The following is a 19,658-nucleotide window of genomic DNA, read 5'->3' on the forward strand; positions in this document are numbered from 1 at the left end:
AATTCAAAACTGTTGAAAATGAACTGCACATACTGTTTTAATAACAACATTCCTAATCATTATCAAACTGGTAATTCTCTCAGCACTGAATGTAAGGGTCTGTGTTTCCATTATAACCTGCTGTTAAAGAAAACCATATTTAAGTCCTCTCTTCTTTCCTCTTTTCCAAATGATCGAGGTTCATGGGGCGGGGGGGATGGGGGTGGGGAGGAGGAGGGGGCATCAAGAGTCTGCAAGATTATGTATGCCACGTTATTTCATCATAAGTGAATTGACAGTTTTAGGCATTTATGTCAATGATGATATTATTTACTTATTATCATTTAGTTATTCCATTTTATATTCATTTTGACAGGCCAGCATTCATACAGATGACTTTGTACAATTTTGGAATATTTGGACACTTTGGAAAAGAATCACAGTCACACAAATGTGAAACACCAGATCTGGTGACAGGGTCATAGGGCTCAGAGTTATAAACTTGTAGGCTCACACTCACAGATAATGTTGGACCCCAGTGACATCTCAAAGAATAAACTTTCTAATATCAGGTCATCCTAAGATATTCGAAACTTCTATCACTAAACATTATAATTTACAGACCACAAAGTTGAAGATTTATTTAAGCGTATATCATCATATGAAGTTAAAATCTAAAACAGATAAAATAGTCATATTAATGAATAAAATGAGTTATCTGATATTAAAAGGGTTGAAGAAGGCCTGAGGTTATTTTAAACTGAGATGCTTGCTCCCACTATATTTTTGAAGTTTATATGAACATTATGGCATGTTAGTGTAGATTGACAAAGATCATTTTTAGGGCCCTCCTCAATGAAAATTGTATTTCCAAGGCTGTCATAAATGCTCTCAATCTCCTGGAATGGGATAGAGTTTACCCTATAACATATCCAAGTGAGTATATCTAACATTTCCTTATATTTTATGATTACAAGAATAGAACATCAAATAAAATAATTTAATTTACATACCTTAGTATGAAATGCTTGAATTATCAGGGTTACTTCATTATGCTGTCATTAGTAGGAATAAGCAATATTAAAACTAAAACAAAAACATTAGGCTAATATTTCCTAATTATGTTCTTCAACTGTCCATATAAATTAAGAAACTTCATGAAAATGAAGCAGACACTAAATAAAGTAGAAATATTCTCTGCATTCCACTTATCATGAAATACATTTAATAATTCACACAGGAAGCTAGTTTGTGTTACTAATCAAACTCTGATTATTTTATTAACATAGAAGCATGGATTTAGAAATACTTGATCAAAAACTTTTAAGTGAGAAAAGGGTTCTTTTAAAAATCGAAATGTATTTTTTCCATAAATAGTCACTGTTATGATCCCTGGTGTTTCTCTTCTTTTATGTAACCAATAAATATAAAAAATGTCATGAGAAAAAATGCAAAATGATGTGCTTTCTAGAAAATCATGAAAAGGGGCCTAATAAAACAACCAGTTTTTAGTACGCTGATGTGTCACTTTAAAATAATCTAATTTAACGCTATCTTACACTTTTTGAGAAACTATTCACAATTCTACCACAATAACATAACAAAATAAACTCTTGCCCAGTTCCTTCCAACTCTAATGAAATGGATATATATACATATATCTCCATATCCAAACGAGTATATCTTACATTTCCTTATGTTTTACGATTACAAGAATAGAACATCAAATAAAATATATATAATATATACAATATATATAAATATACATATAATATATATATTACAAGGGTATAAAATTCTATATCATCTTATTCTCTTATATTCAAAATAAGTATTTTCCACCCTTACCTATCATGTGTAATGGCTGTAATATTATATGAAATTGCATATTAAAATATATTTAATGGTGCCTTGTTTTGAACATTTACATTATTTCAGGTTTGTATTTTATTTTGGAAATCACCATAAAGTATACCTTCTTGCCTTTTATCTTCTATGGAGTTTTCAAAAATCAAAGAATTTTAGAGCCAAGAGGGTAACTGAGCATCAAGCTGCTTATTTATTAATAAGAAAGCTGAGATATTAAGAGACTTATCTAAGTAGCTGAGTTATTTATTAGCTATGTTACTACTAGAAGCTAAATCTTCTGACATATTTTGCTCTCTGCTCTACCATCTCAGTTTGTAGATGCATCTAAAAGGACTTATCTTGGTCATGCCGGAAGATGTTTAAATTTTAGACAATAATTTTTGATAATTTTAAGTTAGCTGTCTATTCTTTATATTTTCACATAGATTACCATATTTAAAATATTTAATGAAGAAAAATGCCAGAAATATTAGATATCTACAAATGCATTAAAATGTCTGAAAGAGTAGCTTGCTACTTCTTAGATTTTTAATGTTGGGGTAAGCAATTTTGTGTGAAATGTCAGGATATGAAGACATCTTTTGCATAAGGAATGATGTGAACCATATGGCTTATTCACAATCGATTGAATTACAAACCAGGGCAGTTCCTACACTTTCAAGAGATGCTTATGTGGTCCTTCCATTTAAATTCCACTCATGTGACATTTGTGAAAAGGTTTATGTTTGGACATACTTTTCCTCACCATATGTGAAGTCACAGAGCAAAAGCATCAATTTAAAGTGTTTATATATAAATTGACAGCTATCACTTCTAAAATATTTCTCATTTCATGTGTCAGAATCCTTTTGGCCTTTTAGGGTAGTCTTGTGTGTGTTTCCATGTTTACAAGACCCTGGCTGTTAATATTGTTAAATTTACTCATCAGACAGGAAGAAGGATCTTACAAATCATTGTTAGGCAGCGAAACTAAGAAAGTATGAAAAAAAAAAACTTTCCACATTTAATCTGTTAAACAATGGCAAATTTCTTATGAATCAGTGATACTGTAATTGAACTGGAGACATTTTTAGAGAAAACTGGCTTTGGCTTTTTCACCCTCCGATTTGGAATCTGCTCACAGTACTGCCGGCTTAACCAAAAAGGATTAACTCTCATATCCAACTGAGAACACAGATAATTCTCAGTAATTGGTAAAAAATGAAGATGAATGGGGCTGAGAGATAAGGAGCAATTAGCTCATCAGCAGTTACAGCTGTGCACTCAATCCGGATCCATCTCTTGAGCCTCGGCCCCTTTTAAAAAACCTAAGCAGAATAAGCATAGGACACCCCTCCCCAAAAAAATTGCTGTACCTGCCCATCATTTCTCTAGTCTTCCATTTTATTTCCTTACTATACAAAGACACCTGTCATAGCATGCTATGTAAATTACTACCTCTCCCAGGACCTATGTCTAAAGCCAATCTTCTTTTTAAACTTTTTTTTTATAACAGAAACCAAATGACTACTGTAGACACTCTTAAATTCCCTGTCAATCGTTTCATTATAGCAGCATCATCTGTTTGAAAATATAAGCAATTCCCTCATCTAATTATAGGAAGGATTTGAGGTTCATTAACATTGCCAAGGCAGAGGATCCAATGTGCAACTGCAGAGATCTGCTTGGTGGCCTGTGTTCTCAGTTTCCTTTTATTTGCTTTCTCAAGGTCTCCAAGACTTTTTTCCTGAGATCATAAAATTAATTTTTCCTTCCAAATACACACATGAGTTAGAAGAAAGGAAATGACTACAGTATAAACTATTCTACTTCTGCTGGAATGTTTTAAAAAAAAAGATAAGAGGATGGTCAGCTGGGTAAGATAATTTTATCTCCTACTGGCCCGGGCTTTTCTTTCCCTCATTTTTGTGTTGTTGTTATTGTTGTTCTTGTTATTGCTGTTGGTTGATGCACAGAAATAAGGAGTAAAGAATATTATGGAAGAACATAGCTGTTCATCCCAAACTCAAGTTCTTGTGTTTACTTTGAAAGTCCTACATCCCTGTTAACTATTGCAAGCTTAAGCAAATGAAAACGAAATCGTACATTTAGGCACGTGAGGTGTGTGTGCAGTTGGTGGGTCACTGCCTCAGTGATCAGTGTACTCTTGTGTTCCAGTGTTCAGAAAGAGACATTCTGAAGTCTTAAGATTACTTCACTTCCTTCAAGAAATAACAGCAGTTAGGGGGTTCTGACTATAGTTTAAACAATGAGATTTTCTTGGGACATCTGTTTTGAGATCACATTTTGAATAGATATGAACTCATTTCCTACTAAGCAAGCAATCTCCTATTGTTGATAGCTGTTTACCAGTTCTATGAGTCAGATATTAGCTAGTGGCAAAGGTCCCTCTTAAATCCTCCGAGTATTCTTTAAACTGTGTACATAGTGTTTTCCTTAAATAAAATGTTCAGAGAAGGTAAAAATGCAGTCTTTTCCTGCCTCCTGGTAAATTATGGTGCACAAAGTCTTGCACTTGGGAATAATATTTAATGTATTTATCTTTAAAGAGTCATTTCCTTTGTTGTCATTAGTTAAGGGAATAAGATACTAGGTCTAGCAAGTATTTAAATAACATAGAAACTACTGAGATGCTTACTATGTCAATATTTATATAGCATTTAAAAACTAGAAGTAAAAATAAGTTTCCTTTATTTAGATTAAATTGATCGTGATTAATTTAGTATCCTCAAAAATGTGCATGATGCCCCCCCCCCAAAAAAAGATAAGCAGATAAAAACACAGCTGTAGATACTATGGGATTGACCTTGGGTTCACCGGTTTTAAATTCTGCCTTTCCAATATCCCAGTCCCAATTTCCAAGCAGCATTTTTTTAAGCTGGTTATGTAGATCAGTCCTTAAAGCAAAAAAATAGCAATTTATCTGGCCTGTATGTTGTGGATAGTGTTGCCACTAAAAAGAATCCAGGACATTTTTCCTTCTTATCTGCAGTGTAGCTCATATCAGCCAACCTGTCACAAGATAGTACTTGATATAAACAAGAGATTGCAAAGACATCTCAGTAATCAATATCAGGATGGCTACAGTATGGAAACCCCAACCAGTGCATATCATTTGTCTCAGCATCTATTTCTATGGCCAAATGAAGCATTAATTCAAATCATAAATCTATGGTGATTTAAATCTGGGAATGAGCACCTGCCTGCTTTAATGATTTATTTTGTACATTTCAGTAAGCAGGAGATTTGTCCATATGAACTGACAGGTCACCTTCAGATGCCAGGAGCAGACTGTTTATCACCATGCAGACTAGCATCTCATCTTAGCAAGTAAATATTAAACTAAAAGAATCCAATTGATTGTGGATGAGGGAGAATGGAGACATGGCCATATATTTTACTCAGTGTGCTGATGCCTCACTCGGATCTATCCCGAAGTCCTCACTTCTTCCTAAAATGATCATTCTGTTGGGAAGATGAGAGCTCAAGGATACCATGTAAAATTGGAATATAAAATAATTTGCCAGTGTCACAGATTGCTCTAAACACTTTGGGGGGGCTAATTTTGACAATTCATATTGAGAACTAGAAGTCATGAGTGATAAAAAGATCTCTTCACCTCACTAAGCCAAATCAAACCAAACTAAACAAACAGAAAATCTGTTTTCTGAGGGGGTAAGGACTTTCTTACAACCAGGGTGGGGGGGCTCAGGTAATGTTCCTACACAGGAGAATCTAAAATGTTTAACAGAATTTGTGGGCCAGATGAGTACAAGAGAAAAAGGAAACCCGAATTGATTTAAAAAATGTCACTGTATTTGGGCAGGGCTGAGCAGCAACAATACATCATATAAGTGGCCCCTCTCTGAGGGCTTTCATTCCTTCAAAGAGACAATTGATAGATTCATGAGAGCAGTAAGTTTGTATTCTGAAATATAGGCTTTTGAGATTCTTGGGATTCTGCCTGGAATTCCTAGGCTTCAATACCACTTCCTAAGCACCTCATACTAGCTGATACTCCTGGATCTAGCACATCCTGTTTTGACTGCCTACTTATGTAGCCATCCCTCCCATAGACTATATACCGCCTGAATGCTGGGACTGGATTATAATTATTTCGTGTTACTAGAATGAGCTAAAATCAAATGCACAACAAAATCCAAATGACACAGTGGCTCCCCCCAAATTTACTCACAGGCCTGCAGCTTAACAAATACCTAACAGGGGCGCCGGAGTAGCTCAGTCATTAGGTGTCTGCCTTCAGCTCAGGTCATGATCCCAGGGTCCTGGGATCGAGCCCCACATTGGGCTCCCTGCTCTCCAGGCGGCCTGCTTCTCCCTCTCCCACTCCCCCTGCTTGTGTTCCCTCTCTCACTGTGTGTCTCTCTGTCAAATAAATAAATAAAATCTTAAAAAAAAAATACCTAACAGAGAATAGGAACACAGAGAAGGAAATAGTTAATGGTTGTAAAAAGGGGAAGAAGGTAATTCTCAGGAGGGCAAATTTGGAATAATAATAATAGCAAAAGCAATACCAATATGACTACCCTTACTGGTGACCAAACAATGTGATAAGCAGACGTTGTAATAAATAAACACTTGACAAATAGGATCTCCTTTAATTCTCGTGATGTAGATACTATTATGCCATTTCTCAGATATGCAATGTTAGGCTCAGAAAGTTTACATAACTTCCCAAAGTCACAGAACAGGTAATTGCTGAACACTTACAAGAGGCAGGCACTGTTGTCAGAACCAGAGAAGACAGGGGCCATATAAAATAACTGCCCAATTCAGCAACTACTTTGATCTATGCAAGCTCAACCCCAACACCCACCAACCACCAACACCCTGTACCTTCCTTACCCAACCCCTCCACCAAACTTTCTTTCCCTGATCTCTAGAAAAGGGGGGGTGTGCTCTGGAAGGATAATAAGTCATAAATTCTTAGACAACAGTGGCATGTGAGACTAGAATAAAAATGGCAATGATAACATTTCCCCCCCAAATCAGCTACATATATCTAACAAAAATGATCTACCTGCCTCAAGGACTAGCAATGACACCAATGTTAATGCACTCTAAAAATATTAAGACTCTGTAGGAAAATTCAAATAAATTTCTGCTCCTGATTCAGATTGGTGTTGGGTGGTGGGGGTCAAAACTAAAAAGCAATATAAACTGCCAACTAAATACCTTGATGGAAGAAAAGTGATTTCCTCCAACTAGAACACAAAAGAAAAATCAAATTCCTTCGTTTTTTAAGACACTATGGTAGCCTATGTACCAAAATCATTAAGGTAAACCACAATTTGGTCAGTAGGCAAGTGTTACTCTATAATTGCAAATATTAAATGTATGTCAATGCCTAATTATGAGCCATGTTCTCTTTATCTTATGCCTATTGGATTTTCCAAAGTCAACTTCTGCTCTGCTGCCCAGGAAATTCAGAGATATCATGTTTTAATATCTTTTGTTGTCAATGTTATGAAATTGCCTAACTTAAATATTCCTCCTCCCAACACCAACTAGTAAGAACAGCCTGCGTTAAATGCTTACTCTTCTAAAATTTTGAAAACAATCCAGTTTGTTTTGCAATGGTAACTAAAATTTATAGTGGCCAATGACTTGTTTTTAGAAGTCTTTATTTTTTTTTAAAGATTTTATTTATTTATTTGAGAGAGAGAGAGAGAACGAGAGATAGCAAGCATGAGAGGGAAGAGGGTCAGAGGGAGAAGCAGACTCCCTGCTGAGCAGGGAGCCCGATGTTGGACTCGATCCCGGGACTCCAGGATCATGACCTGAGCCGAAGGCAGTCACTTAACCAACTGAGCCACCCAGGCGCCCCTAGAAGTGTTTAATTTTGTTCTACTTTATAGGCCAAAGAAAGAAGCTGCTTATTTTTTTAAAAAAAATGTATATAATAGTTCCAAAAAGAAAATTATAATTCATTCATTTTACTTCAAAACTTTTTAATTTTCAAAAGTCTGAATTGATGTGTGTGAACCATGACCTTAACAACCCGCAGCCCTCCATCCTCTCCCTAGGAGCCCTACAAATGCAAGCAGTCATGTTTTCCTTCATCCTTGCCCGGTGTAGAGCCATAGTTTTGGCTCTCTTCCACATCTTTTCATCCTTCTAAGAATTGCCACCACCTTCTCTATAACCTATTTTCAAATGAAACCAATTACGTCCACCCTTTTTCTATTTCCCTTGTGTAGTGCTATGGGGAAATTTCTATTTTTCCCTTTTCAACATAAGAAGCTACCCTTTGGCATCACTGAAGCAATGGTATTTTGTGTATTGTATATATATTTGAAAATTACTTCCTACTCTAACATTAATACCCAGTGTATCCTCCCATGGAAGTGTTGTAAGAATGATTATTACTACAATCCATAGTATTTCTTCCTATGCCCTTAATTCTATGACATTGGACAGAAAGTAGAGAGCTGCTGATTATCTAAAGAAATAATCTATGAAAACATTGCATGGAGAAGAAAATTTAATCGAACTGCCATGAATTACTTTGTCCTTCATGAACATATGTTGGATAGAGTATCTTATACATATCTTGTAGTAGCCAAATTTCTCTTGCTAAATTATATTTTGAGCACAATTTCTACATTTTAAAGAGAAACAATACAGTGCAGTGGCAGAATACAATGTTTTATCTTACCAACACAGAGATGTGAAAGATATCATCAATAAAAAACATTAACTCACATGTGAAGTTGTATTTGAAAAATGAGCTACCCAAATGAATTCTGCAAAGAGAAAGCTGTTGGTTTTGGTTAAACAATGACTATTAACTTTTCATCTCTTTCTCCACATCTCAAGAAAGAAAAAAAAATCAAGAGAAATTAAAGTTGTATATTTACAATGAGAGAAATTGGTAATAGTTATATATAGAAAGAATTAACTCTCAACATAATTCTTGGCAGTACACAAAAGAATCAAGTTTATATGTTCTGATGTTGATGCAAACTTATTTGATAACAAATCCAATCGGAATTAAAAGGATAAAGCATGGGTTTGCCTGTAAATATTCTGGTCACTTTACCTATAGTCAATATTTTAAATTTCTGATTATTGGGGTACCTGGGTGGCCCAGGCGCTTAAATGTCTGACTCTCGATTTTGGCTCAGGTCATGATCTCAGAGTCCTAAGATAGAGCCTCGCGTGGGGCTCTGCCCTGGGCATGGAGGCTGCTTAAGCTTCTCTCTCTCCCTCTGCCCTTCCCCACCTACTCACACATGCTCTATAAAAACTAAACTACACTAAACTAAACTAAAATTCTGATTATTGCAACTTAATTGTATTACAAAAGATGTTAACTGAATGCTGTTAGTAGAAGTTGCCTACATAAAATTGATCCTGTATTAAAAAATTATGTTGCTAATTATTTATTTGGAGTGCATGTTGTTAGAGGGGCAAATAGCATCTCCAAAATATACACTGTTTTCTAGGCTCAAAGTTACCAGCTTCTTGAATGGGCACCTGATGGGTTTTTTATCCTGGAAAAGAAAGTAATTTGGTAGCCACATGATCACAAAAGTTTCCACGAACCTACAACTTACCAACACTTGAATTCATGTCCCCATTTTCAGCATCGGCTCCATGTTGGTTATTACCGGCATGATAGCTGCTCATGGCTTCCAACTTGATTTTTTTCACCTTCATTGCTTCAGCAATGGCTGCATTGGTAGCAGCAGCAGCTGCTGCAGCTGCTGCGGTCAGACCTTAAAAGAATAAATTAAAAACAAGATAATTCAAATTCTGATCTTTCATGTAATAGTCCATGTACTTCGAGAGCACACATGCAAACATATTCGAGTATTGGATTGCTCCATGCACCACTCTGATAACCTATGTTCATTCTTGACTAGCCAATGAAGAAACATTGATATGAGGGGGAGAATGCACTCTAAACTCCCAAATTAAATATTAGCAGAAACATAATTCATACATAAAAGGACAGCGGTAGAAATGCATCCAGAATTCTCTCTGGAACAAACCAGTTTGAGTATGTTACTCCCTGCTTAAAATCCTGTGCAGCTGCCTAGAGGGGTGGGGGGGGATGTCTGAACTGCTTAGCTTAATTCCCAAAACCTTTCACTAGAAAGTGCAAACGTACTTCATCACTCCGTTTTCCTCATCCTCAGGCCACCCTCCAGCTACCTGAACATGCCACCAAGATGCATACGTGCGTGCCCTGCCTCTTCGAGCCTGTGCCTTCACATGTGCCATTCCCTTTGTCTGGTATAGCCTTGCCCCACAGTTCACTCCCCTGACCACTCAGCTCCCAGCCTTCTAGCCCTAGAGTGAACACTTTTAACCACTGTGCCATGTTTGCCCGGAACAGTTCACCTCTGCTCATCCAAAGAACGGGACGTGGGAGTGGACGTGAGATTAGAAATAGAATTTGAGGCCAGATTATGGAAGAACAGAAAACTAGGGCCATGCCTTACAGACATGCCCTAGAGAGCCAGCAGGGGACTTAGAGCAGGGGAGTGGTGTGTTTTTCTTGAAGGTGTGAACTTTTTTACCATGTCCGTTCACTTCATCCTGGCATCCCTCACCCGCAAAATGACAGACACTGCAACATCTGAATAATCTCCCCTAATTCTAAAACTTTTACAGTCTAGGAGAGGATATACATCCCTGCTCCCCATCTTCTCTTTGCTATGGCTGCTTCAGATTTTCTGACTACAGTGCTTCAACTCGGTTTGAATTTATCTGTGTGATTTATTTCCACTCTCAGCTGGTGGATTAGAGACTGAACACCTCTCTCCTCTTTTTCTCCCCACTAATCATCACTTCTAGGTACTGCAGCAAATAAGTTACGGCCTCAGAAACTATGAGAAAGTCTTTTTTCTTTCCTAGAAATCTCTGCTATTTTTTTTTAGAGGTTAGAAGAGCTCACCTTTCCTTCAGATCAGATCAAAGAGGCCTTGACAACATTCACCCCAATGCAACAAGACCTTCAGAATAGATCCTGAGTGAAAAAACTGATAACTACTCTCTAAAAAGCTATTGATGTAAACTCAAAGAATTCATCTGGGTTTACACTGTACATTTGTTGCCTTTTAAGTCCCAACTTGAACTGATTCTCTCATCTTCCTATGATTGAATTTACTCCCCAGTTACTCATTTCCTTCAAAGGTGTTTCAGAACATTTTCTTTCCTGTTAAAATTCGCCTTGTGTCTCCCAGCAACTCTCTCTTCCTCGATTTTGCCTTGTCACAAATGTGACCATCTCACATGCCCCTTCCTGTCATTGCCTGGGTTGCCTCATCTCCAACTGATGACACTTGCAGGGTCTTTATCTTTGCTTTCATGTAGCAGGTAAATCTTGTTTATAGCATTCAAATAAGGAAGATAAAACTACAACTTGAGATATGATTGTTATTATTATAGAGATCTGAATCAAATTCAGTAGCATGAAATATAACTATGCATGATGTAGCCCTAGACAGCCCATAAAGTCTTTTTGAGTATGGTTTCTTCATCTGTAAAGTCATTCTATTCGTAAAGGGATAATATGAGGATTAAACGAGATAGACTATGTGAAAAAGGCCATATCATGTTTTGTTTTGTTTTGCTTTTGAGAGAGAGAGAGAGAGAGAGCATGAGGAAGGGACAGGGGGAGAGAGAGGGAAAGAGAATCTTAAGCAGCAACATGCTCAGCTGGAGCCTGATGTGGGGCTTACTCCCATGACCATGAGATCAAGACCTGAGCTGAAATCAAGAGTCAGATGCTCAACCCACTGAGCCACCCAAGTGCCCCCAGCCATATCATGTTATAAGAAGGGATGCAGGCATGCCCTGCATTCTACTCCCTCAAAAAGTCCAGTCCTAGCTTTGATTCCTGCAGGATATGGTGGACTGGCTACAGCCCCCTTGGCTAGAAGAATCTTATTTCTCCTTAGCTGGTGACACTAACACTTGACTTTTTTTTTTAATAATTTTTTATTGTTATGTTAATCACCATACATTACATCATTAGTTTTTGATGTAGTGTTCCATGATTCATTGTTTGTGCATAACACCCAGTGCTCCACGCAGAATGTGCCCTCTTTAATACCCATCACCAGGCTAACCCATCCCCCCACCCCCCCTCCCCTCTAGAACCCTCAGTTTGTTTTTCAGAGTCCATCGTCTCTCATGGTTCGTCTCCCCCTCCGACTTACTCCCCTTCATTCTTCCCCTCCTGCTATCTTCTTCTTCTTTTTTTTTTCTTAACATAAATTACATTATTTAACACTTGACTTTTAAAAATATTTTTTATAAGTTTATGTAGCTGATCTTATTTATGCTACTCTTCTATTTGTGCACTTGACAGTATATCCCTGCAGTTTTACATTTCTAATACAAATTTCAAAAGATATACAGTGGCTCCCCCCTTATCCATGGGAGATATGTTCCAAGACCCCCATTGGATGCCTGAAACCACAGGCAGTGCTGAACCTTATATACACATAACTATGACAAAGTTTAATTTATAAATTAGGAAGAAAGAGATTAACAACAATAAAACAGAACAATTCTAACAGTATACCATAATAAAAGTTATGTGAATGTGGTCTCTCTCCCTCTCCCTCAAAATATCTCATTGTAGTGCACTCACCCTTCTTGTGATGAGGTGAAGTGAGGGGAATGACGCAGGCACTGTGACACAGTGTTGGGCTACTAATGACCTTCTGATGACTTGTCAGAAGGAGGATCATCTGCTTCCAGACTGCAGTTGACCAAATTGGGGAAAGGAAACTGCAGATAAGGGCGACTACTGGAAGGACGTGACCCATACATGCTATCGCTGAACTCTATGATACTTATAAGTATTGGATTTTTAATCTAGTTTAATGAAGTCAGTAAAAAGTGATGACATTTTCAGCCGCTGCTGATTTTAGTCCCACTAAACTCACCTGGCTCACAATTCTAATTCTTGAATAGCTTTCAAATTCAAGCAATTTTCTCCATTTTCCCGGCTCCCTCTAGTGCTAGCTGTCACCCTTTCTTCAGCAGAGACATTCAATGCCTGCTCTTAGGAGCAAGTGGGGTGCTTCATGTAGCTGTCATGGCCCTTCATGCTCAGTCCCTTGCCTATCTGTGTAGCATCATCCATTCCCTCAGGTCCTACTGGCTCTCTGTGCTCTAGACACATTGGCCTTCTCCCATTTCCTCTAATGGACTACCCATCCCTTCTTTCAAGCCAGACTTTGCTCATGTTCCCATTTCTAGAAAACTTCCCCATCCCTGCCTCAGCCCAGCCATGTGTCCCTTATCTGGTGGCTTATATATTATGTTCTAGGAGTAGCAGTCTCAGCTTCCTGACTCTTCAATCTACCTGTGAAACAATGATCAACATTTGAAGAGTCAGCTCAAAACACACTTCTTTTGAAGAGCTGACCCTCCTTACTCCTCAAGGGGAGAGCCAGCCATCCTCTTGTTTGTGTTCTCAACCTGCTCTCTGTGAGTTTGCTATCCTTTGTGCATCAGAATCCCCCAAGGAGCTTTTAAGCCATGCAAATGGCTGAGTCCTACCATAGGACGTTCTGACTGGGGCTCCTACATCTGTATATTTTGGGGTGGATTTCACTGTTCCCCAAGTCATTTCAATGTGCAATCTGAGAGGAGAAACTCAGTCCCTTGAATTTTTTAATGATCTTTTTTTTGGGGGGGTAAGGGAGGTACCAAGGGTGAGGGTAGGCTTTAAAGCTACCTCCTCAACTAGGTTATAACACCAAAAGCACAGAAATATGTCACTAATATATGTATCCCAAACATCTACCACAATGCCCGCCACAAATTGTCACTGAATGAAAAAACACTTCTGAAACTAGAGTACTTGGACAGCCACAGGAGAAATATGGTCACTATTTTAACAATATCTATTATTAAGGCATTATGTTGATATTACAATCAATGTGAATATACTAGGAGTAGCAAATTTCATGAATTTAATACAAAGCATGACTCTCCCAAGCTACATTTGCCTAGCACTGGAGAGGATCACAAAAGGCTCACCAGCCCTCTGTATTTATTGCACTTCCTGTTGGCCTTGCAATGGCCCTTTCAAATCTCTGATGTAATCCTCAAATCCCCTCCACCTTGCTCTTAGAAAGAGGTCCCATTGTATATTTTGTTCCAAAATGAAGTTGCCTTTGAAAAAAACATTATAATAAATTCCCAAAATAACTCTAGCTTTTGGTCTATATATAGAGAGAGAATTCAAACTGAAAACATTTACATGTCATCAAGAATTGTCTACTTGTGTAAATACTGGCAACCCATGACATTTATCATGCACCTTCACCTCCCTACCTCACCCTTTTCTCATAGCATTTTTCCCCCTTGCCTCAGATTCACAGAGATTTTTATGTCCTCCTTCAGTATCCCACCCTCAAGCACATTATATTGCAAATTTACCACTGTTTTAATTCTTCCCAATCAAGACGAACTATGTTTATCTCAGAACTAGGTAATTCAGTGTTTCTCAAAGTGATAGTCAACATCAAATCCAGCTGTCATGCATGGTAAAGTCAGAGATCTTCCCCAGGGACACATTCACAGACTATGTCTAGGATGGGCTGAGGAATCTGTGTTTTTACCTTTCAACAAACAGGTCGATTCTGATGCTCACTGCCCTTAGATTATTTGATGACAGTAATTGACACTAAAGTGTGTCTGCATCTTACAATAAAAGTTTATTAACCAAGCAGATCATCATTGACCTTGTTTTCAAAAGCGAGTGTGCTTAAGAATCAACAAGGGAACTTGTTAAAATATTAAATCAGGTTCAACCAAGGAATCAGAGTTTGAGACATACTACTCTAGTGGGATGTATACTTTGTAAAAGTAAGTCTTCTTGTGCCTTGAGCCTACCCCAGCAGAAGCAAAAAATGTGGTACTTCTGTGTGTTATTGACGCAGCGACCCTGCACATTATTAGCTCCAGCAACCATTAACATGTATGAATCTATTTGGCATGTATGGCAACTGTTAATGAAGTAGCTTGGGTAATCACTCCTGATTCTTTAATTAAGTTTTTCACCAGATTTCCTTCTCTCATTGGGAGAAAAATTACAAATATGTGTGTGTGTGTGTGTGTGTGTGTGTGTGTGTGTGTGTGAGATTATATGATGAAGGAACAAATAAATAATTTCTTATACTAAGGAATGATTAACCTTGATGATTTTTACACTCTCAAAGAACATTTAAATATCTCATACCCCAAAACAAAAACATGTGCTAAACGAAGAAGTCAAATATAATTTCATTTTATTTTATGAGATCCTAAATCCTATGTAATCAACAAGGGAGAAACTTAAATGTACACTTAACACTCATTTCATACTAATAAGATAATGGATTGAGAAATATTTTGTTTAAAAAAGACATTTTCCTTCAGAGGAAGGATAGTAAGTCATAGTTTGTACACTCCTAGACCTCTAACTGGCCTTCAGGAGAGGGATCGTACATCAAAATAAGGTTAAAGACCATAAATCTTATATCATGCAAAAATATTTAGTTATTTTTTTCTTTCCTATTAAATGTCTACAAGCTCTATATTTATAATATAAAAGAATAAGTAAATTTTTACAAATAACTTTAAAAAACAGCTTTTCATATTATCGTCTGAATTACGATATAAACACATCGCTGTGGGCTTCATTCTGTTCTGCTCCTTCAGAGAAAATTCTGTATTATTCTTTAACTGCATATTGTTAGAAGTTTTTTTATTCTTATCTTGGCTTATAGATTCCTTTTACTTTCATTTTTGGATGCCCTACTAAAATGTTTAAAGTTCTACTTGAATAAAGTGACTGTCATGGAAATTACTAGTTATCTAAACTCACTATCATATAGGGAGTAAACACATGATGGTTAAAAAAATGGACTCCAAAAAGCCATACAAACTTTGGACAACATGCATCAAATTTATCTGGGATACTGCTGCAAGTTATATAATTCCTAAGTCTTCAAAATTCTCATCTCTAAAACAGAGATATCAATTCTGACTTGATAGGGATGTTGTGGAAAATAAAGGCAAAATAATATATGCAACAGCATGGGCACGTACTAAGCCCTCCACATATTGTAGTAAATATTATCAAGTAACCAGAATATCCATCATGCCCTTATGTTTAGTTTTACCCCAGTTCAGTTACTCACAAAAAGACAACTATGGCAAAAGCTACCTAACAGTGTAGGGGGAGAATTTAGCCATTTGACAAATGGAAATCTAAAATCCATGCTTCTATCTAAACATTTCATTTAGTAGTCTACAATGATCATATTTATCTTAAAATCACTAAATCTCCACTCTGTGCTGTATTGATACAAAGCCTTCACTACTTCAAATTCAACATCCTAAAACCAATCCATGGGTTTGTCTTTGGAAGAGAAGTAGGCATTGTCACCACTTACGAATCTTATTTTACTCTGCAAAGATAGCATTTTTCTTCTGCTTTCAACTTCTATCAACACAGTGTTTAAATCTTTCAAATGCCATATATGATCCTGATCCCTTTTTCTGAAAAAGGGGAAAGTATCCCCATTCTATTTATTTCAAATAAGTTAGTACCCCTTGTGATAAAGAGTAGATTACAACTATAGATTATAAATATCAATAAAAGAGACATATTGCTGTCAAATTTTCTCTGATCTGTTTGTTTGCTCATTAACTTGAAAGGTCCAATCTTTGATCTTTGGTTTCAAAGACATCAAGATGACTTCCAAATGTTTGATATGTTGTCTACTCTTATATCACATTCCATATAAAATGTATTTCCCAAAATGTAATGGTTAAATAAAATGAGTTATATGCAAGAGATAGTAAGCAGTCAAAGCTTCCAAATGATAGACTTTTTTATTAGTCTATGTCACTTTACCCAAATTTAGAAGAAACCATTTTAAAGATGTAGTAGATTATAGCCAATGGTAGTTATTATTAATATTCTGGAATTGATAAGTTATTTATGTCTGGCATTCTTCCTACTGATTATTCAGGGAGACAGGCGGCTTATAAATATCTCATCACTCCACCGTCACAGAAATTTCGTCGACAGTGCTCATGCACAGCTATTAGCAATATGAATCTAACCATTACAAGAAGGAGGAAAATCGAACATGTGGCATTAATACGCAGTCCTGGTTCCTAACCATCTGATAGGCAGATGGTGTGAAACGGATTCTCCAGCTGAAATGAAGGGACACATCATTTAAAACCTTGTTTGCATTCTAACTGATATCAGTGCCATATTGATATACATGATACATCATGGCAGTATTTGAACAATCTAGTTTGTTTCAGTCATAAATGTTTACTGCTTTGTTTTTTTAATCTTATAAGCATGTTCAGAAGAGTGTATTTTTTAATTTATGAAACCTATTGTTTACTTCTGTTGAACTACAAGATTAGTGGAAAGCAGGAATATTAAATTACTTCAACCACAGCAATATAACCAAGACAGATGAATGAAGTGGGTTTCTATTTTCAATAAAGGATGTTAGTAAAGGAGTTTTAAAATCAGCCCAGGCATTTTGTGCATTAAATGCATTTATTCATTTAAACCTTCTGGCTTTCTTTTCCCCCCAAGTGGCATACAGAGAAACTTAATGCTTTACATCGCCATTCATTTAAAACTCTCACTGTGTGCAATTAATCTTGTCCAACAATTCAATTCAGAAAGTAAAACATCAAAAAGCATAGTTCAATTCAACAGTCATTACTGTGAAGTAATCTTTCTGCTCCTGACAGTTCCTATAGACTCTGCAAAACTCTGTTGAAGGTGCATTGTAAGCTCCATATAAGTTTGAATTACAACTCAGTTGAAATCATTCCAAGTCTTAGAAGAACTTTTGGCTCAAAATAACAACTTGAAAATACCAGTACCTTCCCCCCGCCCTTTTCTTCCTATCCTTATTTAAATACCAGCTGTCTTAAAACCTGACACTAATTTTCACAGTTATTTATTTTTTCAATACTTTCTAAATAAAGGAAGATTGTGATTGAAATATACCTGTCCTCACCCTTGAATGATTAAATAATAGAAATGATAAGCAACTTAATTGTGAATTAGGGTAGACTAAAGATTTTGAATGTGAATTTGTCTCCTAATGTCCATTAGACTGACTTTTCATGCCCTTTAAAACACATTTATATTCTGCAGAGAAAAGGAAAATTGATCTTTGAGACCATTAATGGAAACACTCCCTATACCAGTTTTCAGTTTTTCAATTGATTTAATTAGATTTTAAAAATGTTTGGATTAAAAAAAAAAACCACTAGTTTGGAGAAATATATGGAAGGAGTTTATTATAATATTGATAATGCTAATCAAACAGACACCAAATTTTGTCTTCTTATTCTGAACAGCTTAAACACAGTCTCTCGGAGTAAAGAAAGTAACAGCAGTAGTGAAGTCGGTGTAGGGAACACCATGGGGGTATCATTTGGCCATGTGTTAAATCACTGAGGAATTTCCATGGAAGTATTTGAAAACACTCAACTTCTGACCACTAACTCACTGAATCAGGCTGAAACACAATTAATTAAAATTTCTTAAAATACTATGGTGCAAAATAAGAAAAGAGGTAATTTATGAAAAGTTGAACTTGGCACATAAGGTCTTGACTATATAACTCTCACTTTCACTTCATCTGTTAACATTACCGCCTTCAGAAAAACAGTTAACAGCCACTTGGGGTCTAGACTCCTAAAGCATGGAGACGAGAAAGACTATCTAATGCGACCCTTTTATTTTACTGATGATGAAACTTAGGGGCAATGAGGTTAATCATTTCTATAAAGTCACACCATTAAATAATGATAGAGTAATCCCAATTCCCTTAACTCCCAGTTCAGCATTGACCACACTGACTCTGTCAATAAATGTAAAAAGAAAAGTACAGAATACAGTAAACTATGGAATCATTGAAAGAAAATCAACCCCCTTTGCTCAAGTAGCTTATAGACTGTATAGAGAGGCAAGCTTATAGACACTCAGATGATGTCACAAGTATAAGCTGACTTCACTGAGAAACCTGACCAAAATATTCATTTGTAATTCAGTTTCATAGAATTTAGAATATATCTGCCACTGAAACAATGGTCTTTCAACTTTAATTGTGCACAAAACTTTTACCCTGGACTCTCAGTAAAACACAGTCTTTATATTAGCTTGAGTCCTATATTTTAAATACACCCATAACAAGAAAAAAAAGGGAAGAGCAGATAATTATTTTCCCTCTCTATCTTAAATATAAAACAAATTCTAAATAGAAACAAATTGAAATAAGTAAACTTTGACTCTAATTTTCTTTAAAATACCCTTCTTCTTATTATTATTCAATCTCCAATAAACTGCTTATTAGATGTCCTCATGTTTTTCTAAGGCCCAATCCTTTTTACTACTCACATGACTCATCACCCGAAATTACCGAGTGCATTGACTCCAGGCAGGTGCCTCTTACTAGCTTGAGAATAACTGACAGTGTGTGACATTCTAAAAGGATGTTTTTAAAAGAGGCTACTTGTCAATATATTGGTGACAGTTCAGGCAGTATAATAAGTGAAAAGAGGAAATGGTGTCATAAATTTAATTTCCTGCCAAGCAGTCACCTCATTGGCATTTTAGCCTAAGAATAATCTCCCCCAAATGTTCACCTACATTTCTCAACACCATGTAAATCCTCTCCTAAATCCTTTGATACTTCAATAGGTCTCTCTTTTCTCCTTTTTCCAGAATTCAGGTAGCATGTGGTTGTTGGGGAGATGGGGAGAGGAAATAAGAAAAAAGTGTC

The 19,658-nt window shown here is 36.5% G+C and overlaps 1 protein-coding gene across 2 annotated transcripts in view; it reads right to left on the reverse strand.

The window, feature by feature from the left end:
• DACH1 (dachshund family transcription factor 1) overlaps positions 1-19,658 on the reverse strand; it is a 424,105-nt gene that overhangs the window by 185,516 nt on the left and 218,931 nt on the right. For both annotated transcript variants that reach the window (XM_028107845.2, XM_088021853.1), the window contains exon 3: positions 9,429-9,590. In XM_028107845.2, the coding sequence (XP_027963646.1) occupies positions 9,429-9,590 (162 nt within the window). The remainder of the gene's footprint in view (positions 1-9,428; positions 9,591-19,658) is intronic.

The sequence above is a fragment of the Eumetopias jubatus genome, unplaced genomic scaffold (genome assembly GCF_037043125.1).
Source record: "Eumetopias jubatus isolate StellerSeaLion01/CBP00866 unplaced genomic scaffold, mEumJub1_p1.0 scaffold_3, whole genome shotgun sequence".
Classification (NCBI taxonomy): Eukaryota; Metazoa; Chordata; class Mammalia; order Carnivora; family Otariidae; genus Eumetopias; species Eumetopias jubatus.